The sequence below is a fragment of the Gymnoscopelus microlampas genome, assembly GCF_963454915.1.
Source record: "Gymnoscopelus microlampas genome assembly, chromosome: 5".
In the NCBI taxonomy this organism is placed as follows: Eukaryota; Metazoa; Chordata; class Actinopteri; order Myctophiformes; family Myctophidae; genus Gymnoscopelus; species Gymnoscopelus microlampas.
The window spans coordinates 38,277,841-38,304,989 of record NC_139942.1 but is presented as its reverse complement, the minus strand read 5'-3'; the positions used below and the strand labels follow the sequence as shown (position 1 = coordinate 38,304,989).

Genomic DNA, 27,149 nt, shown 5'->3' with positions numbered 1-27,149 from the left:
GTGTTATGGCAAGGACTTCACACTGGCATTTAGACCAAACAGCCTCGGTATGCCACTTTCTCTGACCAAACCCCCCTCCAGAGACAGGCAGGCAGACAGACAGACAGACAGGCAGATAGACAGACAATCTGACAGACAGACAGACAGACAGACAGACAGACAGACAGACAGACAGACAGACAAATGGGCGGACAGGCAGGCAGAGAACACCAACTGGGCTGAACTCAGCCGAGAGCAGACTATAGTGGATTCTCTGACAAACACACACTCACACACAAGACTGAGACAAGGTAGAGGACAGAAATTCTAAGGTAAGCACAGGATTTGATTTCTCTCTCTCTCTCTCTCTCATTACGTGAGAAAAGAACAAACGCTGTTGAACTGAATTATTGTTTCTGTGTTGAATGTTGACCTTGGATATCCTGGCCCGTCGGTTCTGACGTCAGATTCGGAAAGAAAAAACCCCCACAACAACCGCATTAATCTAACTAAAATGTGTGGTGAATACTGATCAGGATTACGAATTAAATCGTTTTGACTTTCAACTATCAATAAATGTCTGATTATATTTAAAAATCACTGCATGAAAACATTTAGACCAACAGAACCTCCCAACAAAATGCAACACACACACACACACACACACACACACACACACACACACACACACACACACACACACACACACACACACAAGCTGACTGGCAGCCCACTTTCTATTTTAACCTTGCCAGGTTAAAATACCATGCCTTTCTTCCTTGCTGGAATCCCCCGGCAGGCAGGCAGGCAGCTGTTTCATCCTATGGGCTTTGGCTCTGCGTAGCGCGGGTTCAGACTCTAGATGCCACAGAGCAACAATAGCCTTGCTGCTACTGGAAGACGACCAGGACATCTATCTAAATGGTCAGAATTCTCTGGACAAAGAACACAGGAATGCTCCAGACGAGCGAGAGAGAGAGAGAGAGAGAGAGAGAGAGAGAGAGAGAGAGAGAGAGAGAGAGAGAGAGAGAGAGCCTGGGGAATTTCTAGGAAGTGTGGATGGAGAGAGTGAGAGAAAAGTGTGAGAGTCTCGGGGAGAAGAATAAGAATAAAGAGAGGGATTAAAGTACAAGTAGTTGGCTTTGGCTCCGCAACTGGCTCCAAACAGAAGACAAGGTTTTAGAGTTATGCGCTGGAATGAAAACCACAGTCTGTGCAGCCAGCACTGGAGAGGAAAGGAATCACTTTTCTGAGAACAGGGCAGAGACATGACAGCCATATGGACATACATACTTTAGAGACAGACAGATGGACATGGGGTGCACAGAAGGAGAGAGATGGACGAGACAGATTGACCTGTAAGGGAACTCCAGAGTAGTGGTTCTCAAACATTTATTTATTTGCAAGGACCCCCATAACTCTGAGAGCATATGAATGGAACCAAATGGACCCTTACGGGTCCATTTGGCTCCATTCGTACGCTCTCAGAGTTACATACCTGAAAGGGTCCATTTGGAACCCCCTCAAGGAACCCAGAGAGTCCCTGGACCCCACTTTGAGAACCACGTTGCTCTAGAGAAAGCATTTTTTTACAAATTAAGTAGACGGGAAAGGGGGAGAGAGATGGGGAGTGACACGCAGCAAGGAGTGACAAGCAGCAAAGGCCGTCGGGATCGGTACTCGAACCCGCGACACGCTGTCAGGCTTCATTGGAGCCTAGGTGCCCGGGCGGCTACGCCAGCGGTCCGGGCCATAGTTTACACTTCTAAGCTTTGCGTCTCATGTTCAGGTCATGACTTGAGGAAGTTGGTGGTCTCCAGTTTTAGAACATTTACACGTATAGAGAGCACTGCTGCCCCATAAAGTATTTCTTTCCCAATGACCGAGCACAGGGGGAGCAAACCTCCATCGACATGATTGATCATCTACAACCAAATGCCCCCTTTCCCCTCTATAAAGTAGTTCCCAGAAGGGCTATAAAAATATTCAACAAGGACTTTGGACTGATGTTGCCATCAATTAACTTAAGTGCTATAGTCTTTGAATTAAATAAAATGTATTTCCGCAAGTATTACTGTATACTGTAAGAGCCTAACAGTTTGGTTTCAGTTTTTTTTGTAACAGCAAATGTGTCATTGTCCCTTGTCTGAGGTAGCCAGCGTTTAACATGTCTCCTGTGGAATGGATGCCTGTGTCATAAGCTCACATTTCATTGGTGGTTTTAGTGAAAGATTGCTTGTGGAGACGGAGATGATTGGGTTCGCTAGGTTTCTGGTGATGTGGGGAGAAGGAGAAAGGCCTTTGTGAGTGCGGGACACACATCTCTCCGGGAAGAACAGGAAATAACGGTCCAAAGTCCACGGATGAAGGAGAATCGCCGCAGCCGGAATAACGCAGACTTCCTCCTCATCCAAAGGCCTTTGAAGTGGGGCTATGGATTTAGTGGGATAAAAGGGAAAACCTTGATGTAGGAAAAAAAAGAAAAAGTAATTTGCCTTGAGAGGGTCGACTTTTGGATCGGGCTCAGTGTTGGGCTAGTGCTGCAGCGTTGCATTGGCAGGTAGGGGCCTATTTGGGGTTAACCCATTCAATCCAGGAATGCATCTGTGTCATTTTAAGATTTCTTTGGCAATTAAAAAATAGCAGATCTACAAGCTTGTAGATCTGCTATTTTTGAAAAATCGTGAAAATCATGGTGCAAATCTTTGAATATATATATAATTTAAAGCAAACATTTTTACCAAAAATCTTTGCTTCTGGAGGTCCCTGGTCCTCGACATGAAAAATGTTGAGGACCACTGACATAGAAACATACGTTTTTTAAGAAAACTGTTAGGATTTACAAGACATTTGTTGAATCCCCAGTAGCAACGATTTGAGTTAAAACTGTTCTCTTTAAAAAACATACATTCAGAGATTTGCAAAAGTTTTCATGATTTTTCTAAAAATAGCAGATCTACAAGCTCGTATCGCGGCACTCGGTGCATGGGCTATGAGCTTGTATACCTATTTGTTTTAATTGCCAAAGAAATAAAAAAATTACACAAATGCGTTCCCGGTCTTAATGGGTTAAGTGAATATTTCATGTTTCGTTTGGTGGGTTTCCTGTGAGGTGGGCCCTGCTGGTCTAAGTGGTGACAATTAAGACCCACGGCCTGAGAATGCGGAGAGAGAGAGAGGCGAAGAGTGTCGAGAGTTAGCGCTGGATTGCTTCTCCTGTGGTATATATGGTCAGGAAGAAATGTGTGCGCGACTCTATATTTATGTGCAGTGGCGGAAAGTAACTAAGTCAATTTACTCAAGTACTGTGCTTTAAGTACAATTTTGAGGCACTTTTACTTCACTTGATGTGTCCATGTGTGTCCATGTGTTCAATACTTTATACCTCTACTCCGCTACAACTCTGAGGCAAATTATGTACTTTTTTTCCACTGCAATTTGAAAACTTAAATGACTAGTTACTTTGTAGATTTAGATTATTATTACAAAACAAGGCCTATTTTATACTTTGTCTATTCGAAAATAGCTGATCTCACAATGCATTGCATTTTGAATACTTTTGTACTTATAAGTAACATCTTTAATACAGGACTTTTACTCGTAACATTTATTTTGACAGTATTTCTACATTGTGGTATTGCTTTTAATCTGAGTATACTTCTTCCACCACTGTTTATGTGAGAGAGGTAGAGGAGGTGTTGTGTGATACTGCAGTTCACGGTTTGGACGCCTACATCAGTTTGTTTTTCTGAGGGCAGCCTGTACAAACAGTCTACAGTCTACAGTACACAATATAACCATTTTGGAAAGTGTAGTTTAAAGAATCACTCAGTATCTTCAAAACACAGAGGCTGCAGTACAGGTACTGTATGTCAAACAATCAATTTTAATCCTGTTTTTCAGGATTAAAATTCAAAAGCATCAAAAGTAGCAGATTGACCAGCTCAAAACGCACCGCTTGACGCCGTGTTTCGAACTTGTAGATCTGCTACTTTTGTGTGACGCTGTAGTATGATCAAGTAGGGCATTCATTTATGAAAAAACACAAAAAGTTAAAATATGGATACGTATACAGTATGAGGTTTCTGCCCGACAGCAACGGTTTTCAATCAATCAAGGGACAAGTTAGTGTCTCCTGGAGGTTTGTGCTCCCAGACATATTGTAGAAGTGTAGTACAGTATTCAGATTCAGATTCACTTTATTGTCACTTGGATGCACTGTTTAGGTACATACAACGTACGCTCGGAAGCTCCAATACGATAAAAACATGATAAAACAACATAAAACACACAATAAAAATAGGGCAAGAATATCAGTCAATTAAGAGCATAGTGCAAAGTACAGAAGGTTATTGCAGGTTGTCGCATACTGTATGTGCCTATACTGTCAAATAGTGGACATCCCATTTGGCAACGAAAGTTAATTTCCAATGTTTGTCCTACAAACAGCATCCTACTCTGTTTGGCAGTTGTGGAAGGAGTACATAGATTCTTTACGTACAGTAAGTAAAAGTAGCCATACCACAATATAAAAATGCTGTGTTACAAGTAAAAGGTCTGTATTAAAGATTTGACTTGGGTAAAAGTAAAAAAAAAGTATTAGCATCAAAATATACTTGAAGTACCAAAGTAAAAGTCATCTTTATGAATGGCCCATTGCATTATTAATTATTTTTATCAAAATATTTCACAATTTGTTGAAAATAGCAGAAGTATAAGATAGGGCTAAAGTGGTTAATGCATGTTTAGTAATAATAATAATCTAAATCTAGAAAAGTAAATAAAGCTGTCAAATAATTGCAGTGGAGTAAAAAGTGCAATATTTGCCTCGGAGATATAATGGTATAAAGTATTTAAAAAATGAAATACTCAAGTAAAGTAAAAGTACCTCATAATTGTACTTAATACAGTACTTGAGTAAATGTACTTTCCGCCCTTGCTGGTTGGCAGACATGTGATGTGATTCTGGCCATTCCTTGAAGGTCAGGGCTGACGGCCTCTCTACTGAACTTGATGAACCAGAGGGAAATAGTGTAATGATTGAGATTTAACACAGCGACAGCTGCTGTACTCTACTGTATGCTGTTGATTAGTGGCCCAAGTTACAGTAAATAACAGTTGGAGACGCGCACACTATAGGGCTGGGCCCTACGATTATTTCAAACCTTTGCCTCGATTACGATTCGATTAATGAACGATTATAATTTTTATAAATAGTTAAAATAGCAGATCAACAAGCTCACAATGATTCAGTTGATTTTTTCATGTCGATTTGTTACGACTTACAAAGAAATGTATATTAAAAAACCCTGCTTCTCTATTACATGAGCAAGATTAAGTCGGTTAGAGGTTCTAAATGTCGGTTTTGATATATATTCAGTTAAATGCCCAGCCCTAGCATGCGCACGCACGCACGCATGCACGCATGCACACACACACACACACACACACACACACACACACGCACGTACACACAGGCACATGGTAACACAGCAAATGACAACAGCATCTGCTAGCGGTGAACAGAAGGCACTTGTTGGCATGATGTGAAGTTTATTGAGTCACTGTCCCTCTGTCATCGCCTTGGGCCCCTGGCTCTGTGGTCAGACGTTTAAAGGGCTTTCTCCACCCTGACACCGTGTTTACGTTTCAGCCAACTGAAAGATAAACAGCCTTCTGAAATCATCTATTTCCATACTACCAGTGGCGGGCGGACAAAGTATCTGACGCCAGTACTTGAGTCAAAGTACAGATACTCCTGATCAAAATAATATTACTCAACTACATGTGACTTTTCGGGGGTCTCCAGCCAAATATTTGATATTATTATTTTTCATCCTAATGCAAATCAAACTGGGGGTCCTTTAAATAGTTGAGAATCACTAAGTTAACAGTATACTGTATTTGAAAGTCACAGTTCCAATAAACACCCCAAGGTCACATCAACTTCCCTCTGTGCCAAGACAATGGACAAAGCTTGCTTGTGCTCTGTATGATAGTGAAGAAAACCATCCTGGTACTCCCATTAAACACATAATATGTTATACTTCTTCACACGACGGTATCGCGTGGCAAACATAACCAATGCCATTTTCATTATTTTAGGAATTCTTTGGAAAATTCTCGCCTATAATGATATGCCCAAATTTGGGACACTAGGCTTTAAAGTGGCTAAAGAAACAAAACAGCAAAACAGCAATGTCATGGCATCTCTTTGTTGTTTTGACAGATTGCTTGGTGTCCTTGTTTTGCCCCAGTGCTTTTCTCTGGGTTAGCGCTATGTGAAGTTATCCACAAACTCAATACCAGAATGGGCCGAACGCTGTTTGTAAAGTATTACAAACATTTGTTTTAGTCATCTTTTTGTAGCACGGCACGAAGTGCCCCGCTACAATTGTATTTTACAATTTTGTATTCTACAATAGCCAAAGTATAAAATGACACAGAGCTTGTGGATCTGCTACGTTTGCTATTTTTGTGTGACGCTGTACGATGATCAAGTATAGGGCATTAATTTACGAAAAAACACAAAAAGGTTAGAATAATGGAGATAGGAGGTTTCTGCTCGACCACGATGATATAAAATGGGGGTCCTTGGTCTATAATCCATATCAAACTGAGGCTCATTGAAATACAAAAGGCTGAGAATCCCTACTGTAGATACTGTGGATGAAAACACTACGCTGTTGGAGAAGTTAGAGAAGGCCGGAGGTCTGCTGTTTTGTGCTGTTTGTGTGTTTACTGCATAGCTGTCATGGTTTGGGGGCTCTGTGGCTCTGTGGCTGTGGTGACGGGAGAGGACAGACAGTTGCCTCAGAGGCTGGTGGTTGGGGGGGGGGGAGACAACAGTATGAGAATGGGAAGGGAGAGAGATAGAGAGAGACAGACATACTGTATGGAGAGAGAGAGAGGAGGTGGCGTGGGTGAGGAGAGATTTAACCTCTTTCAACCTGGTGTCCCTATTTTGGAAATGTCATTTTAGGCGAAATTCTTACAAAAGAAAAAAAAATCTACATTTTCCAAATTGTCCAAAATAGTCGACCTACACGCTCAAAACGCATGCAGATGAGCTTGTAGATCCGCTATTTGTTGTACGACAAAGAGGGCTTAAGTTAACCTGACCCTGCCAGAGGTGGCGGTATTGAGTAACCAGGTTCCTCAATAATACATAATCTTTGTGTTTCTTGTAACTCCAAGTGAACACATTTTTGTTGCAGACATGGGGAAAGGGGGGAGAAAAGGAGTGAAAAGACTGAGTCAGCAAAATTGCAGGGGACAGGAGCCAGATGAGTCATGTAGGCCCATCACACACAGCCAAACATAAGTAGTATCTAAACCCTCTGAGATGAAATAGGTCACAGAAAAGAGAGAGGCAGTCAATTGAGAAAAAGACCAGAGACTTGAAAGAAATTAAAGGAGAAACTGAACAGTAGTGGAAGAAGTACTCCCTCAGATTATTTACTTGAGTAAAATTTGCAACACCACATTGTAAGAAATACTCTGTTAAGTAAAAGGTCTGTGATCATAATTTGACTTGAGTAAAAGTACAAAAGCATCAAAATATACTTATACTATACCAAAGTAAAATCTTGCTAAATCTACAATTGCTTTTACTTTACTGGAGTACTTCCAATTTTCAATACTTTTACTTCCACTCCACTACATCTCAGAGGCAAATATTGTACTTTATTTGAAAACTTTACTAGTTACTTTGTAGATTTAGATTATTATTACAAAACATACATTAACCACTTCAGCCCTGTATACATTTCGGCCTTTTGAAAATAGCCGATCTACAAGCTCACAATGCGTCGTGATGCGACGCATTGTGAGCTTGTGGATCTGCTATTTTCAAAAGATTTTTATACATTTGAAAACTTGTGAAATGGGACATTCTGCATAATGAGTACTTTTTGATACCAATACTTTTGTACTTTTACACAAGTAAATTGTGAATTCCGGACTTCTACTTTGTAACAGAGTATTTCGACATCGCAGTATTGATACTTTTACTGAAGTAAAAAATGTGAGTACTTTTTCCACCACTGGTTACTTTCCACCACTGAGGAGAAAGTAATGACAGAGAGAGAGAGAGAGTAGAAAGGCAGTAGAGCGGCGCACTGCAGTGTCAGAACAATGGCTGTCTGTCTGTCTTTCTGTATTTGTGTCTGTAGGAGTTGTAAGTTTGTTCCACTGGCCATGGCCACTGGGCTCAGCAGGGCTGCAGCCGGAGCTATTTTCAGAGCTCATCTGCGATGGCAGGGTTATAATCAAGAGAACGCCAGGCTGGCCGCCATTGTGTGCGAGCGCTCTTATGCATGGATGAAGTCAAGTTGTGGCAGTTAAGAGAGAAAGGCGTAGAGAAAATGAGGGCGATAATTTGCAGCTCTGTATAAATAACAGAATGAGGGAGACAGACCGTGCGTTCCTGTGTGTGTGTGTGTGCGGCCGTGCGTGCGTGTGTGTGCTCAACCAAAAGAGAGATTGTGTGCAAAAGTGTGTGTCCTTGTGTGCACTTTATATGAGCTGAGACTGAAAAAAGGACCATTATGAATGGAATATAAATAATGAATATCTCCACAGAGTTTAGAACGATCTTCCATCCGGTCGTAAAGCTGAGGTTGAATCTCAACTTGGAATTGTACCAAAGCAAAAACCAAAAACCAACCAAGTGTATACTGATGCCAAATACCGCTGTCAGGCCAGCAAACAACACTTATGTTTATTGTTTAATATGTTTATTGGAAAGTTCAACAATAACGGCTTTTGTTGCTTGTAAGGGCTGTTTATGTCATGACTTGGAAAAATCTTTAGCGGTTTCACAGATTTTTATTTATTTGTTTTCAGTTCAACCAGATTATGTGACATCCTACCGCTCAACGGCTGAAGACAACAAAATGATGGAAGGACAAAATGGTAAAAGAAATAAAATAACATTCTAATATAATAAGTTCCATGTTTTCTTTTGAGTTTCACTTAATCATACACAGCGAGATCCATACAGTTAACGTAACCCTTATGGGTAATTTGTTTTACTTTGTCAGATTCAAATTAACGTCCTGGACTTGATGGCGTTCCTTACAGGCAACAGATGTTAACACACAGTTCTCTCATTAACAGGAAACAGTTTATCACACAAAGCCACGGAAAACGGAGTGAAGGGAAAGCCTCCTTACTCCGTTGAGACACCGTATGGCTTCCGCCTGGACCTGGACTTCCTCAAGTACGTAGACGACATCGAGAAAGGCAACACCATCAAGAGGGTCCCCATCCAGCGGCGGAGCAAGGGCCCCCGATCCAGCACCCTCCCCAGGCACCTCAACCTGTCCGGATGCGGCTACCGGCCCAGTCCCTGGGGATCTACTGGAGCTCTCGGCCCCAGGTCACGGGTCTCGGACCCCCACCACAGCTATGCCTCCTGGGCGTACGACCACAGGTCCCCGGGTTCCCCCGCGGGCTTCAGATCCCTGGCGGAAATGGAGGCCAGAATCAGGGAATTTGATGAACAGCCCCTGGGGGAGCACATAAGACCCCACCTCCTCCGAGCATCCAGCCTGCCTCTGACAGTGTTGCTGAGGCAAGGGTCCGAGTCCACAGAGGACGCGGGGAGCCTCCGAAGCTCCAGGGACTGCCTCGGCGGAAGGGACGCCTCATGTGAAGACGTCTTCGCAGAGCGGTCCTCAGATTTCCCTCTCAACCAGGACTTTTCTGGGACGCTGAGGCGTCTTTCAGAAGCTCTGGAGCGTGTGGGTGAGTTGGAGATGGAGATGAGAGTCATCCCTGAGCTCAGAGCCCAGATCTGCATCCTCCAGGAAGAGAGAGAAAGGCTCCGTCTGGGCCTGAGCCCACGACCTGCTTCCGTCAACGGAAAGATGGATCCTTCCTCCCCCACCTACTATGGCACATGTGACGTCAAGAGGCCGAGGCACGACAGTCACATCGATCAAGATGGTGATCGGGACGATTCGAACCCCACGCATGAGTGGAGGACCAGCACAGACCTGGATGAACTGCTGACAGTGACGTCCCTGCAGGCCAAGGTCGCGGTGCTGGAGCAGAAGCTCCACGAGAACGGCATGGAGCTCCAGAGAGCCTTGGGGATGCTGAGGGAACAGCGAGGGGAGAGCCGGAGAAAGGACGAGAAAATCGTACAGCTGACCAGGAACCCCGGGGGGTGGGTGCTTGCCGAGAAGGTGGTGGTAGACCAGGACGGAGACGAGACGGAGGAGAACTCTGCTTATTACAAGCCCTACGGCTCATCACATTGTCACAGCGAGGCCGCTCTCTCGGGTGGTTCAGACACATCCACAGACGCATGGACTGTTACTACACACAGAAAGAATCAAGGCAGTTTGGCGCCAACATCCATCCCAGACAGTCCAGACGGTATGGAGCTTGAGGAGGTCTCAGCTGAAGCTGTGGACTCAGCCTTGGCCGCACATCACATAAGGAGGATCAAGCGTCTCCTGGAGGAGCAGTGGGAATGCCTGTGTGAAGGCAGGGTGCCAATGGAGCACACCGACCCCAAGATTAACTCCCTACAGCTGGAGATGATGGGACTGGTAGATATCCTGTCATCCTGTTACACACAACACGGCCACAGCAATGAGGAAGGGACCCAACATGGAGGTATGCTACTGTAGCCTGTAGGGGTTCCATGCTATCATTATTGTTCATTATAAGGATCCCCATACCCTAGGTGGGGTTGGCGAAAGGGCCTACTCTGTGTGGAGTTTGCATGTTCTCCCCGTGTCTCCTAGGGTAGTTAATACCCTCACAAAAACATGTAGTAATCCTGGTCACTATACTGCCTCCCCCTGGTCAGCCGGGGCGCCTGATGGAGGAGAAGGGAACTGGTTGGAATAACGTGTTCCTTCCACGCGCTATGTCCAACCAGGGAAACTCCCCCCTGTCGGGTGATAAGAAGCGGCCTGCTTGCTCCTCATGCATTGAAGGAGGCATGAGCTTCAGCTTGGGCTCTCCCTAGGCTGGCAGAGGGTAGGTAGTGCCCAGGATTACATAGGCAATTGGCACTGGGTGAAAAAATGTGGGTTACAAAATCGTGGGATAAAAATTATAAAAAAAATAAAAAAAAATAAGGATCCCCATTAACTGATACGATAGTAATACTAGTCCTCCTGGACTGAACAATTAAAAAAACATACCTCGGCAACAACTATAATAAAAGGACTAATTACCTAACATTTGTATCAACTTTATGACTAAATTAATAATAGATAAGATGAGGAGGAGATAAAATTGATCAAAATTTGGTTGCTAATGTACACCAGCTAGATAATGATACAGGTAATGCAGTACCCGAACCGTTGTCAAGAGTACCTGTTGTACCAGTCCTCAGCGCAGTAAGACAATATTATAACTGGAGGCCAGTCTATGACGTCAGTATTATAATGTCGTATTGATGACATTACGGATCTCCATATGGGCATAGACGGGACACAGCCACACAGGCACAGACAGAAAGATTCACAGAGATTTGTGGATTTATAGATATTTTTGGAGAACCACTGATCCTACTGACTTCACACTCGGATTCCCTCAGGTCCTCAGCAACACACACCTCAAGTTTGAAGTCCAACGGTTGAAATGAACGGTTCACAAGATAAGCAAAGGACAAGATATGCACACTCACTCACAGAGATTTTGTGCATGTATAGATAGATTACATAAAGATTAACATCACTGGACAATAACTAAAACTCCTAAAGTGCATTTACTGTTGAGAGAGAAAACGCGTTACGACTAGAGTCAGCAGAAAAGCAATGTAGACTTATACAGTATAAAGTTGCAAGAAAACACATATCATTTCCATTGATATACAGTAATACTGTAACACAATTCTGTAGCAGCTATATTAAGCTTCAAATAACATAGTTGTAAGATTATATCAGTGTGTGGACCTTGGCCATTATTCAATGTGACAAACTGATTTGAATTAAGAAGTGGAGAAACACAACTCTCTTCATAGTGCTGTTGAACTGGTCTCTCAAAATTGTAGTTTTTCTTTCTTTCTTTTTTTTTTACTCATTTGAAAGTTAATCCTGATTAAAACACTGTAAGGGTGCGGTCACACCGAACTCTGATTCTGCCTATACGGGCGGATTCTGCCAATGCTTTTCAATGGGAACGGAGCGGTTTGTTGCCATTCGCGGATTTCTGCAAAACAACATTCTGTTCCCACTCTAAAAGCTTGTCAGACTCCGCTGCATAGGCAGAATAGAAGTTCGTTGTGACTGCAACAATGTGTAGGAGAAGATTTTCCTCTGTGAAATTAAGACCCACAATTTACTATCTGGTGTAAATTGATGGTTGTCGTCGGTTTGGGTTGAGGCGTGATTATATATTTTTTAATCCATGACTAAGTCTTCCTAGGCTGTTTATATTTTGTAAAGAAGACTTCTCTCTGCTGTGTTGGAATGTCCTGACGCAGGTCCTAAGAGACCAAACTCCGGGCCGGTACTTCCCCCTCACCCTGGTTCATAGTCCTTCATGAAAACCACATTTTACTTAATTACAAGGAAAGGTTTTTTGCATTCAAGAAATGTCGATGAGGCGATGCACAAAGCTCTTGAATGCAGGGATCAATGGGAAAGCTTCACAGAAATACAGACATTTCCGCCCTTCATCAATAGTATTGTGGTAGTGTAACGATTCCATATACATATAGTCCATATACCCTCATGTCCACCCATCGTCCGCACAGGCTTTGGGACCGTGACCGTGACAACAGATCCCATATCCGGTGGCGAAAATATGATATTAATATGAACTTTTAATTACTTTAAAAGTATTCAAAAATAAAAATGACAAAGTACAAATTCGTTTTCATATCAATGCATTGCTGTATTTAAATCAAAATATTTCCAGAAATGTTCCAAAAATAGTTAAACTAGCTGATCTTCTGTAAGCTCAACATGTCACAATGCAACACTTTGTATGCTTGTATAATACATAATCTATTTTTGCTAATTATTTTACGACAAATTAGGCCTATATAGGGCTTAATGTGGTTGAAGCTTTATTGTCATGAAATCCAAATCCATCATGCCCCCTTTTCTTTCTTTCCCTCCGAGTAGCACCAAGATCCATCATGAAGCGAGACGGAAGTGCCCGAACGTCAAAGAACCTACACTTTGCTGGTGATAATGAAGGGTTAGTGCACAAGTCTCCCAAATGCATTTCACTCCATTCTAGATTTATGGGCATTGGGGTCTGTGGTGGAAGAAGTACTCCGATTATTTTATTTACTGTATGTAAAAGTAGCAGTACCACAATATAAAAATACTGTTACACGTAAAAGCGCTGTATTCAAAATTGTACGTAAATACAGTACTTGAGTAAATATACTTAGATACTTTCCACCACTGGCATTGGTTGAACTGAAGGCTTGGCTGACCTTAAATACCAGCTTGTGGCTCCTGAAGCCATGGGGTTGTTTTGTTTTGCACTTTTAAAGGCATCTTGATAGTTGTAAAGTGTGAGTGATGAGGCATGCCTCTCCCTCTCGTGTTCTACAGTTAAAGGGGATTAACACTGCATTCTAGTTTTGAAATGTGTTATTCCCATGCATAAATCATTTGTTTCCCATAGAGCCTAAAGAGTTTCATCCGGCCCCCCATTTGTGACAATGCTACAATCCCCAGGATGCCTTTCTGGAGCTAAGGGAATATTTTCTGCCTAAGAAGAATATATAATTATCTAGTGTAATATAATGCATCCGTCACAGAAATATTCTAAGAGTCAACAGATGTAGTTTCCTATTCATTGTCAATGAGGCAGCCACTGGCAGTTCATCACTAGGCCTTCTCATATCTCATAGTTTTTGTTCTTTGATGCGATTTCTGATTTTGAGACAGAATTGGTTGTTTGCTACCAGTGGTGTTATGAAACTACGTACATGTCTTAAGTACAATATTTAGGTATTTAGTATTTACAATTTCAATACTTTTACTATTCTACCCCACTAGATCTCAGAAGAAAATATTGCACTTTTACTCCACTACAATTATATAAAATGTAGTTATAGTAACTTTGTAGATTTTGATTACAAAACACACTAACTACTTCAGCCGTATATATTTCTGCTATTCGAAAATGGCAGATCTACAAGCTTACAATGTGTCGCATTGTGAGCTTGTAGATTGGCTATTTTCAAAAGATTTCTTATCCATTTTGAACTTGTGAAATGGGAAATTCTACATAATGAGTACTTTACTTTTGTATGTAAGTAGATTTTGATGCCGATACTTTTGTACTTTTACTCAAGTACATTTTGAATACGGGACTTCTACCTGCATCCGATTTGAACTGGAAATACATAGTGTGATACGTTTACGGTTCAAATCGGCTGTCGAGCCAATCAAACGAAGCTATGGGAAAATTTACTGGGACAGGAATGCCACCTTCTGGAAAGCTGGGACTGCAGTTATGCACAGAGCCTATATGGGAATCGGTGTGCGAGGGTATTGTTTTTCCAGCTGACTGAAGTACCCTTCCCTTCTGAAATGACCTTAAGACAGAAGGACAAAGTCGCCCGTCATTATCCATCTTGGGTTTTTGCAGTACCAATAGTGGAAATTGAGCAATATTTCCCTTTAATGACTGTCCTTTAGGTCAAACAACAAAACATTTCATCAACTAGCTTCAGTGCCTAGTACTGTACAGTAGATGCCAGATGTTACTACTGTAGGTCATTTCCTCCGACAATCAGAAATGTTTTAATGGACACGTTCTCTCTTTACTGACCAGTGGCTCATGCAACTGCCAAAATTCACCAGTATTTGGCTGGCAGATGGTTTTCATTTACTGCCCTGGTTTTCAGATGCGAAACCCCAGTCGCCAGTAAAGAGCCGGACGGGCAGGATTTTTTGAAGCCAATCATCCGAGACCATCCGGAGCAGAAGGGACAAGTCGTTCCGCCTGAGGCGACGGCTGTTACCCATGTGTATGAGGACCCAGAGAAGATAAGTACGGAGAGAAAGGGCCCCGCAAGCCAGGGCCAAACTGAATCAGGACAAACAGATGGAGGCACGGTGTCCATGGAAGAGACTGGGGCTCAAGAGAAAGCAGCCAGGATGGACACACCGGGCCCGGGGGAACAGATGGAGAGTGACTCTGGCATTGTAACAAGCGCCGGGGGACGGTGAGGAGTGCAGTGTGAAATCTTGATCTTTTTTTTTTGTTGCTGGGTTTGCTACAAGCTGCAAACTGTTGTTTTTGATGATTGTTCTTGGGGGGGGGGGGGGGGATTAACTGCCTGCCAAGGATGTGTTTTGTTCACCATCCATTTGGAAAGGGATCCTAGTATCCTAATGTGTAGCAAATTCTCCGTCCTCCAGCATAATTACTTAAGCCACTTAAGCCTGAAACGTCATAAGATGAAGAAATAGCCATCATCGTGACGATGTGTATAATATTAAGCCTAGGCCTGGGCTATTTTTGAGAATTTTCACATATAACGACATGGGTTGATGTTGTTTTAAAGCTTTGTTTTCTTCCGTCTGCCACTCTGTAGGGAGAGTGTGAACGGGGAGTTTGTGTCTGCCTGTCAGTTTCTCAAAGACCACATGGACAACATGGACAACCCCAACGACGACATGGTACTGAACCTGCATCTTGATTGCCCTCTAGAAGTGCTCCTGAAGTTGGACTTCATTTGTACACTCTGAGAGTTGGAGACCCGTAAATGGTCCGCTTTAACACAGAAACACTTAAGACATAATAGAAACAGTGTCCTAAGCTGCTCTCTGTCTCTCTGCGTCTGTGTCTTCCAGAGAAAGGCGTTGGTGGTGCTTTTCCAGGGCTGGTTCAGTGTGGCAGCTGAGGAGAGCTCAGTGGCCAACAGGGTGGCGGTGTACCTGAAGGAGGTGAAGAACACCACACCTTCTCTGCTGGCCTTCCTGGTCAACCTGGCCGATGACAACGGCAACACGGCGCTGCACTACAGCGTGTCCCTCTGTAACTACAGCATTGTCAGCCTGCTGCTGGACACAGGTACTACTCATCTATAAAACACTGGCTCTTGATGAGTGGGGTCAGGGGTCCTTGAGTGGGGTTCCAGGGGGTCCCGAGCTACATTTTTGATAGTTAGGAAAGAACTAGAGCCTTACAGGTCTGTAACTCTGAGAGTGTATAGGGGTCCTAGAAATGTATTGAGAATCACTGTACAACTTGTACCCAAATACTAGCCGGGGTAACCAGCGTTGTCTGGGTTATTGCGCGGGCGAAATAGGCACAAAGTAGCTACAGTAAAGGCCAGTCTATGATGTCAGTCATTTATGATGTCAGGCATGTCCGTATTTTGGCAAAGTTTCAGCCGAAGGTGCCTGTGAATCGACTTCAAGTGCCAAATTTAAGTTAAAAAAGTTCAATATTAAAGAATGTATATTTTTTCAAAAGCTGCCCATGACTTTCCCTGGATCATAACTCAGTCACCACTATGGACAGTTTCAGCCCAACCCCACCTGGGGTGTGGGCGTGATTAAAAGACAGACAGACAGACAAACAAACAACGTCAACTATAGAGATGATATATATAATACTCTGACCTGATGACATCTCAGTGGCACAAACATTTACATAGCACTATATACACAGACATACTAATTGAAATGTCATGGGTTAGAGTGACTGGCTCACCTGTGTCAACTTAATTTTGGTTTTTAAGTGACCGAACAGTAACTAGGTGGTCATCCAACATTTTAGCATTTTTGTTTTTCATTTTATATGAAAGTAGAGGACCGTTGCCCAAATTGAAGTATCACTTGCTTAGATTTACGCAAAAGGATTGAAATACACCTTATGATTTAAAAAAATAAATAATGTCCTTAGAAATCCGGCTTCAAATTTTGCCAAGGATTTTAACACTTTCTCAGCTCAAAATGCTTTGAATTAATATAATTAATTAACACTTTACCCAACAAATGATGCCGGATTTGCTCCACCAACATTTAGTTTGAATCACATACAATTACAAAATAATATTAAAACATAGTACTGCACATGTGAGCTCAGTAAATTTAAACTTTTTATCAATACACTTGATCGGTTTGAAACTTTAAAACATGAAAACATGAACAGCTGCTCTCTCTATTGTTTCAGAACAAGAATAGTACTAAAATGTAACAAAAGAGTTTCGTCTTGATTTACAGCTATAGCGTGCAGAGAGAGCCTGGCATCTCAGTGGCTGAGAGGGAGACTATTGTTGTGGTTACATTACATTACATGTTACAAGCTCAGTGTCCTCGTGGTTACAGTGTTCGCCCTGAGGCCGGGAGGTCACGGTTCAATTCCCCAGCCAGGTCACACCAAAGACTACAAAACGTGCTTGGCAAGCATGGGTAAGTCCCTGTGACTTACTAGCGTCATGTCCAGGGGGTGTACTTGTACATTAAGCTGCCTCACGCTACAAAAACAGGAGACAGGCTCCTGCTCTATGGGCCACATGGCTCGGAAGCTGTTGGTTCCCAGGCCTACTTACATAACTTTAACACTTAAGCCCTATATATTCGTAAAAAAAAATCTGATCTAAAAGCTCACAACGCGTTGCATGACAAGGGAAGTGAGGGATTGATCTAGTAATGTTACTGCACAAACGTATGAAGGACTTTACACGATCAGCTGCACCGTATAATCCCCTCTGCTCTGACATAATGGAGGTCTAAACCTGACTTATTTATGCTACATTTTCATCCTTACACGCCCATATCAGTTCAGACTTTTAGGTCATCGATATACGTGTAACCGATGTGAAGAGTCTGAATCTGTGTTTGAATAGGTGTGGTTTTGGAACGGACAATCTTTTACTGCAATGGGTCATCTTTCCTGTCTCCCTCCGCTCCGCCATCTAATATATCTTAAATATGGGACGGCCATAGGTGAGTGGGTAGAGAGGCCACCTGGGAATCGGAAGGTCACCAGTTCGACCCCCAAGCAACTTAACCCCTAACTGCTTCGGGTGCCACATTAATGGCAGCCACTGAGCCTAATCGTTAAGATGGGTTAAATGCAGAGGGAAAAAACTGTAATCCCAGGATGAATTCCCTCTCGATGGGGCAGTAAAAGATATTTGGTTTCACATGCGGGAGACCAGGTTTTGAATCCCGGGTGTTACAGGTGCCATTACCTCTCTGTCGGGAGAGGACACGAAACGTAAGGATTGTAGCTATAACGACAGTGATTATATTGTCGGTCCAATTGTATTGGCCATTTCCAATATTGGAAATGGGCTGCCATATACGTATGTTGAAATGTATTGTAGCAAACACCCCAACAATTAAAAGGGACACAACACAATTATCTATAATTTTTCTAAAACTGACTTTATGGAAAGGTATATAGTGAGTTCAGTTGGTTTCTCTATACAACAGGTGTGAGTGAGGTGGACCTCCAGAACAAGGCAGGCTACACAGCGGTGATGCTGGCCTCACTGACGGCCCCCGAAGGTCCTGGTGACATGGAGGTGGTCCGCAGGCTCATGGAACTGGCAGACGTTAACATCCGCTCCAGACAGGTAATTCCCACCACCAGGAAAGGTGGATTGTTCACATTTAACAAATGGGGATGGCGGATGCTAAAGAATGTTTGATTAATTTTTAGTTGCATCACCCAAGTGGTCAGCTGGGTGCGCCGCGAACGCTTTTGAGATTTTCAAGTGGGCCCTGATCCAGATAAGGCTGGGAAACCACCGGTCTAATTGTTGTTTCTTCTCTCCGCCGTGTCCTCCTCTCGATCACCAGACAGGTCAGTCGGCTCTGCAGCTGTCCGTGAAACACGGACGTGTGGTGATGGTTCGCCTGCTGCTGAGCTGCGGGGCCGACGCCAACGTACAGGACGGCCAGGGAGTCACGGCCCTGATGTCAGCCTGCGAGAAGGGACACACGCACATCGCACGCCTCCTGCTGGAGAGGTGCCACTGTGACCTCAACCTCACCGACAAGGTCAGACCGAGAGAGTCACACGAACACGTGCAAACGGGTCACCACCGGGCACAGTCGTACTGTATGACACCAAGAGACATCAATCTCTTACCAACGTCTTCTCACTGCCTCATTCCTTGGATGAGTCCAGATCGGACTAAAGCCACTTGGTTTGACACGGCACTCCAAGTGCAGGAAAGACAGATTCACAGTAGTGTCCCTGTAGTCAATGTAAAGTTAATGCCACTAAGTATGTTAAGCACTGTTAACCTGGTGTAGGTGAAAGTTATAAAACGTAAAAAAAATGATATAATTTTTTTCAAAAATTGTATAAAAAAAAAAAAAGCCAGTCTGCAACCTAACCAGCAATTTATTGTGAGTTTGTAGATTGGCCGTTTTCACTATTTGCCGCATGACAAAGCATATAGGCCTTAAATAATTTAGTTACATTGAATGTCAACTCTACTTTTATGCATACAGAATTAGCCTTTGTGTGGAAAGAGCGGCTTACGACTCTGAAAGCCTCGATTCCTTGAGTCAGAGTGGGGGGACTGGGGAACGTGTGGAAGTGATAGAGTAAAGGCTCTCCATGGATTAATCAGGGCTATAGTAGAGCAAATCTCACCGGGCTGATAAGAGCTAATCCGCTAACACTGCCTTATCTCACCGCCTGGAGGGGAGGCAGCCAATGGAATTGAAAAGAGGATGCAAATATAGTACATTTGTCTCCTCTATAAAGCAGAATGAAAAATAAAACTACAGTGTGACAGGTCTCTTACCTTGATATTAAACTAATATTAATCCACTGTACTAAAAAAAAACTCCTGCCGTGACACCAGACTCACCCACTATGTACCTATAAGAGTTCCTGCTTTACTCTACCACGACATTCACCTTGACTTTATCTTAAACCCTTGTGAATTCAACTAAAGCCTAATTAAATCAGACCTTAACTCACTTGAACGATACATGTACATGGCAAATGTGACCTCCCACTAACTTTCATCCGTCTTACATGGAACCTTAGTTGTGCACTTTTTCAATTATGAATTGACTAAGACGATCATGACAGCGGTGTGACAATATTTATTACCATAAAGGTATTTTCAGAATCAGAATCAGTTTTACAGGTGTAAAAAATAAGTTTTCTTTTATGCTCATCGCTTCATCATGCTGTAGTATCTCAAACTTGTGATGTGACAAATAAAAATGATTCTGATAATATCTTTATGGTTTAATTAAACTGTGCTCACACACACAGTAAAAACTACAGTAAAAAAATGTAAGTAATCTTAATCCCTCTCTTTATTTTTTGTTTTTCTCTTCTCTGTATCTTTCCTGCAGCGTGGTCGAACCGCCCTCTCTGCAGCCCTCCAGGGCTCCCATGCTGACACAGCAGCCCTGCTGCAGGCCCACGCCAAAGCTAGACGAGTCTAGGAGTGGACCTCCCAGCTCATGACTTCTTTAGAACTTCTTCAGAGACTCTGAAACATGCATATGCGTATAGTAACCTACGTACAGTACAATACACTTCAACAGAACAGATGCTGACAGAGATACCTCTCGCTTCATCTCCACCGCCAGTCGAAGATTCCTTTCAATGGTATTCGCTGTGGACACTAGCCATGCTGCTCTGTGCAATGTGTGACTTTCATCTTCCAGACTGGCACAGATCTCTGTGGGCAGAAAGTGGAATCGTTTTGCATCAGCAGCGGCTGATCCGATGGAAGTCTGGATTGCTTCATACTACAGGACCGGCGGTGTTCCATGAGCGATGTGACAGTGTTTTGCAGTGCCTTGCGTGTATGTGATTACTGGTATGAGTGAGTGGACACCTGTAGTATCAATAGCCTATCAATATTTATGTCCGAGACCGTATTTACACGTAAAACAATTAGCGACAAAGCTGCAATAGAAATAAACATGCCTTGGTTGTAATAGTTACTGTACACATTGACATTATACACACACACACACACACACACACACACACAGCTACGTATCTAGTTCTTTTATGTCTATCTTGGTATTCACACTGTACCTTGTGCCTTTCAATTAACCACTTTCAACCTGGTGTCCCTAGATCGGCTATTTTCGGCAAAGAGATTTTTGGTGTAGAGAAAAGACGTGGGGACCAAGTATAGACCACTGTCAATGAAGTATATTGGGTTTAAGTGGTTAAGGGGAACAATGCAGACTATCAATTTGCATTCTTAAGAATTTGACTGGATATGGCTGGATATGCTTGCAAACCACATGAAGGAATGCAAAAAAAGTTCCCAACACATGCTGTATGCAAAACACATGAAGGGTATGCTGGAAACGTGACTGTCAACCATAAAAAAACATAACTCAGCATGTGGGTTTCAGACAGTCTATATTAATTACGTTGATGTATGAACTGCTTATTTCTAATAAAATATCAAAAACATATAAAAAACGGTATTGTTCAACTTTTCCTTCACATCATACCAGCAGTAACATGCTCTCTGGAGACATTATTGATGGCTCAGCATCCCTGCCAAAAAAAAAGAAATGCTGCAACGACAGGAATGACCAGGAGATGGAGCTGGTTCCCCAAACCACGGTCAATCCAGTCAGCCAAATCACAACAACCCCATCTGAAAACAAAGCACACTTGAATCTGGAATTTTGGGATGAGTGCTACCAGAGAGATTAAATCCAAATCCCTTTGTAGTGTGACAAACAATGCAGACATGAGCCCAGTGAATTGTATTGATGCCACAGCAATCACACTAACCAGCATTTTAAGTGTGTGGCAGCCGGATAAAGGGCCCAGTCCTCCATAATAAGCCATGAGGAGTTTGAGTAGCTGTTGTTGCTCCTGGATTCTCAAGGGAAATGCAACAAGGCCCCAGGCTTTTAATGGTGTGAGCCGACGTGTGCGAAATAAGATCAAATGGGGATTGGGGCGGGGGACTGGAGATTTCTCTTTTGGAACAAAGCTGTCTCATTTCCCCTGAGGATCAAGCAGACTAAAGCCGGATTTATGCTTTGTTGTATGACGGTGTTGCATGCCGAAAATAGCCGATCTATAAGCTCACAACACATCGCATCGTGGCGTGTTGTGAGCTTCAAGATCTTTTATTTTCAGCACTCAAAACCGTCGTTAATTTAAGCACGACTGTCCCAATGACCTCAAGCAAAATCACAATCACACCAACAGAGAGAGGGGGAGAGAGAGAGAGGGAAAGAGAGTAGAGATGAGAAAAAGAAAGAGATAAGAGAGATGGAATGACTTCCGTACGGTCATATCAATCCCTTAATGTCTTCAAAACAAACACGATCTAAAGCATACTTAGTATTGCAGTGACTAGCACACAGGAGTTAGAATCAGTTAGAAATACTCAAAGGCGTGAGTTCAAATACCGTATATCTCTAATGTTTTATACAGGCAGTGGTGGCATTGGTTCAGGATGCAGAGCAGCCATGCAGAAGGTTCCCGGTTCGATCCCCGGCTCGTTCCGGCATGCGTGTCAAAGTGTCTTGGAGCAAGACACTGAACCCTTATCACTTGGCTCCTCGACTTGGCTAGCATGGTTTCCTCCGCCGTCAGTGTGTGAATGTGTAGCTACCGGATAAACAAGCAATATGTACGTGAATGTGATGTACGTCGTTAAGCACTTTGAATAATCAGAAGCACTCGAAAAGTGCTATAGAAATGCAGTCCATTAACAAAAATGGTTGATAGGCAAAAGTTAAAGGTATTTTTAAAACATTTATTTATGCAGAGTCCAGTGTCTGATGTACGGTATACCTGTACCATTACACAGGTATAATGTGTAATTCCAGTATTCCAGGGGTAGAAAGGCCAGCTGCGTAGGTGTGAACACACCACCCCCCCACCCCCAACTCTTCCTTCCTGGCTTTCACACCTCTGTGAATTAAGCTGTGCATCTGTGCCCATGTCTGGCTACCCACATCTGGGACACATGTGCACTATTGTGTTCATAAAATATACATGTCAAGTAATATCCTAATGGACCAAAGAAGCAGGGTCATTTTTATTTTATTTAATAATGATAATGGACAGGGGGCTTATCTGGAATCTATGCCGAACCACTTGCACTATATGTCATCCCTTTGTGTGTGTGTGCGCGTGCGTGTGCGTGCGTGTGTGTGTATAACACAGTTCCAGAGATGAAGACCACCAACCAACCACACATGCTGTTATTGTGATTAAAAGAGCTTCACTCTCCATTACTGTAGATCTTGTCATTAAGCGCATAGCACATGGTTTACTGTAGTGTGACACAATATGAATAAAAGAAGAGAAAAACACAAATACACGCTGACCGAGGAACATTTTTCAGTCAAATTTTATATCAATATATAGAGATATTCAAAAGAACAACTTTGTTACAGAAAATCAAAAAGTGGAACCGGTTTGCCATATTGATATACAAATAATATTTGCACGTACTGTACATACAGTATAGTTGGCCTGTAAAATCTCCCTGTCGTTCTTGTGGCGAACACATCTTTGATGAAATAAAAATGAACAAAATAAAGAGAAAGGCACAAACAAATAATGATAAGTTGTGTCATTAACACTGAAGGCCTGATTTATACTTACTCGCATTATGGTGCCTTACGAAAATAGCTGGCTCACAAAGCGGCGCATCTGCGACGCGTTGTTAGCTTGTGTGTCGGCTGTTTTCGATAGACAACACCGCCATACGACGGAGCATAAATTAGGCTTGAGGTGGAGAAGCTTTGTAAAGATGAGAATGAAGTTGTTGATTTTTTTCTTTTGAAGGAGACGTGAAGTTACAAAGAAATCAAGAGGTGTCAAATGACGCACAGCAAGAAACAAGACAAAACCACTTTGGTGGGGAAATTCATACTCTTTACAGTCAGGGAACACAGTGCCCTCTGTCATACAAATAAATTAATACAACTGTCCACACTTTCAGTTATCTAAAATCTTATGTACATCTCGTCTTTTACAGAATTGTATAATACATTATCAAAAAACCTCTGCAATATGAAAACTTATTTACAAATCAATGATTCAAAAAGGGACCCTCGCAGCTTCCCCAGTGTCACGCGCACTAGTGCATTCAGTCGCTCTCACACACGCACACGTAGGCTACACACGCACACACAGACACACACACACACACACACACACGCACACACCAATACAACCACACAACTGATACGACACACACATTCGCACAGTAATTCTCTCATGCAGCACACAACGATACAGAAGGCATTCATAGAGGGTTGTGCAACAAAGAGCATACGAAACAGTTCAAATATGGCTGTGGGATGAACGTATCACATGCATGATAATGAGCGCGCACACACACACACACACACACACACACACACACACACACACACACACACACACACACACACACACACACACACACACACACACAATGTGTCTCTACCTGTGAAATCTTATGCCATCTGCAGGAGGAGAAGCTACAGTATTGTAGAGCAGTGTTTGTTCATGGTGCAGGACAGAAGCATCATGTTCACTGACAGCCAGATCCTGCCTGATGTTAACCTCACTATGGCACAATCTGTTGTCCGTCTGCTGCCACTAACATCACCGCGACAAACCCCGCCCCCCCTGCCGCGCGCTCCTAAGTGGCGGTGTCCAAAAAACGTCTGCTCAAAGACGTCAGCCAGCCTCGGGAGGAAGGACAGCGGGCTAACGGATCCCTGCTTGTTTTTGTTTGTGTGTGTGTGTGTGTGTGTGTGTGTGTGTGTGTGCATGCAGGTGTATGTGTGTGCGTGTCTTGCCTGAAACGCTGAGTCTGTATTGTCAACGGGTGAGCCGTTATTCATGCTGTTTGTGTTGTCTGAGGGCAAGCGCATAATCGTCTGCCTGTTCCTTTGAGAACAGCATGTTGAGTTTGTGTGTGTGTGTGTGTGTGTGTGTGTGTGTGTGTGTGTGTGTGTGTGTGTGTGTGTGTGGGGGGGGGGGTGGACTTTCCATGTGTGCCAAAGAATAGTGCAGTGCTGTGTGTGGTGAATAGAAAAATGTGCAACACAACTGAGTCATTAACAACCGCATAGCCAGCGGCCACATTGACCCAAAACCATGTCACAACAAATCCCTGAATGTAGGATGATTCCATTCAAAAACGTCCACACAGCCTATTGCTGACTTTTCTTATATAAACTCCGCTCCCTCCTTTACCAAGTGCCTGGCACACTTATGTCTCACACAGTCCTGTTTGCTTATAGAAGAACTACCTCCTTCAATAAGCTTCCATCTTCAGCAACCCTCAACTCTTCAAGCATTCTGGGGTGACTGAGGTCAAACAAACAAATTAAACTCAAACTGTGTACTGTACGACTACACTCCAAAAGCTTCTTTGACCCACTCCCAAAGGCTTACCCATAAGAGAAAGCCAAACATGCTAACATTTCCTGGGTTAAATTATCTCAGTTCAATTTAACCTGGGAAAACAATAATGGTAAAAACAAAGTCCATGCGGAATAACACAAGTACAAACGACATCTTCAGTGATGGTGAGGTGTGACTGATAAACTCTAATATGAATCTGTACAGATTGTCCTGTCGAGGAAGGTGTTGCCCCTGTTAATCAGACCTCCTTGTTTCTAAACAGTGTTCCTTGAGCTCTGTGGTCCCCTCTAGGAATACAACTGAACCCAGGTTACAACAGTCAAGGACAAAAAGGACTCTCGACACTCCCTCCCTGTCATAACATAATCAGAGCACAGGTAATACACACCTCATTCAAAGCTATGGATACAGAAGAGGACATAGAAAGAGAACCTATTTTTTAACTCAAGTTCGAGTCAATGTCGGGGAAACATTAAAACATGGCCGCTTAATAAAAAATCGAAATCAAGTGCTTTGAAGGTTAATTTTGGAATAACAGGCCCAGTTTTAATCAATTTCCTGTATTAACGGGAGTAGAAAACAGATCTCTCATTCCAGCAGCGGCAAACTATTTTGATAAAGAGCAACGATCGTAATAGCAGCACTGCCATTTGTGGTGTTATAAAAAGTGTAATTTACAAACAGCATACGGACATGAATGACAGGATGTTGGATGAGGGTGAGGATGATATGTTGTTCTTCCCTTGAAACAAACTCAGCGAGAGCCATCCCTGACGACCTCGCATGTGCGATTTGCCTGAGCGGCTAGCCATGCCCTCCCACCTTTTTTCCCCCTTTCCTATCTTTTTTTTTTGCCCTCCATGGGGGTTGTGGTCAGGTCACTTTGCGGCAGACAGCATGGGCTGCTCCGTGTACCAGTGAGTTCCCGGGTCGGGCATGCCGGCCCCCAGGGGCAGGGCGATGAACTGTGGGCACGTGCCCCCGCCGCCGCCCACAACGCCCACGCCCACGGCGGGCGGGTACGGGTGGTGGTGCGCGTGGTGGTGCGCGTGGTGGCCCGCGCCCTCTGTCCGGCCGATGTGGATCTCGTCCTCCTCGCCCTCGCCCGTGGTCTTGCGGTACACAGGGTTGTCGAAGTTCATGCTCTTGGTGGAGTGGCTCCGCCAGTTCCGCCACACCAGGTAGAGGGCGGAGCACAGGAGGCCGAACACCACTGTGGCAACGATAGGAACTGCATGCGTTTAACACACAGCAGGGGGGGAAGGGAGGGTGGGGGCGGGAGGGGGGGATGGTTGTCAGCGTTAAACGATGCAGAACACGTCCATGGCATGAAATGACAGGCATACATAGGAGATCAGCAGGCATGCTGATGGGGGTTGTGTGTTTGGGTCACTAGGGGCTAAGCGTGGGGCTTACGTTGAGGGTAGTGTTTGGCAGGACAGGTCGAGGAGAATCGACCGTAACTGACCTATCTTTACTGCGCTGGCTTCGTTAGCACTTTGATCACACAGTAGCACACACCCAACAACACTCGTATAGTAGCGAGCTTAGCAGGTTTTCGATGCATTTAGCTTCCATTCTTACATTTAGCTTTGCCGTCGCACAGCAACATCAGCTGTGGTCAGTGCACATGTGTCTGTTTAGTGCTTCTCAGACCCATAGAGAGAGAGAGTTCTGACACTCGCGTCTACTTCTTCGGGCCAGGTCTTCTACATAGCCTTCTATTGGCGAATAGTGACATATAGCCCTAAACCGGAAGTTTGCAGAATGCATTGGAGTCTATGGCCCCTTGTCACTATTTCCAGTTACATGAACCACGTGACCGGCGCTGTTTTCTGCCCCCTCGTACGCCTCGTAGTGGCGTAACTCTCTAATAT

General features: G+C 43.5%; 2 protein-coding genes across 2 annotated transcripts in view; one reads left to right on the top strand and one right to left on the bottom strand.

Annotated features, from left to right (window-relative positions):
- The first annotated feature begins 24 nt into the window (after positions 1–24).
- On the top strand, positions 25–21,341 carry LOC311044652 (KN motif and ankyrin repeat domain-containing protein 4-like). The gene is made up of 10 exons (XM_084056361.1): positions 25–311; positions 8,827–8,895; positions 9,100–10,608; positions 13,077–13,152; positions 14,822–15,142; positions 15,515–15,599; positions 15,774–15,993; positions 18,369–18,511; positions 18,738–18,938; positions 20,262–21,341. Exons 2-10 carry the CDS (start codon positions 8,877–8,879, stop codon positions 20,352–20,354), a joined length of 2,667 nt encoding a protein of 888 aa, XP_083912487.1. The 5' UTR covers positions 25–311; positions 8,827–8,876; the 3' UTR covers positions 20,355–21,341.
- A 4,809-nt stretch (positions 21,342–26,150) lies between these two features.
- LOC311044664 (low-density lipoprotein receptor-related protein 8-like) overlaps positions 26,151–27,149 on the bottom strand; it is a gene marked incomplete at its 3' end in the record, with an annotated part of 99,405 nt that continues 98,406 nt past the window's right edge. The window contains exon 18 of the mRNA XM_084056375.1: positions 26,151–26,503. Within this exon, the coding sequence (XP_083912501.1) occupies positions 26,151–26,503 (353 nt within the window). The remainder of the gene's footprint in view (positions 26,504–27,149) is intronic.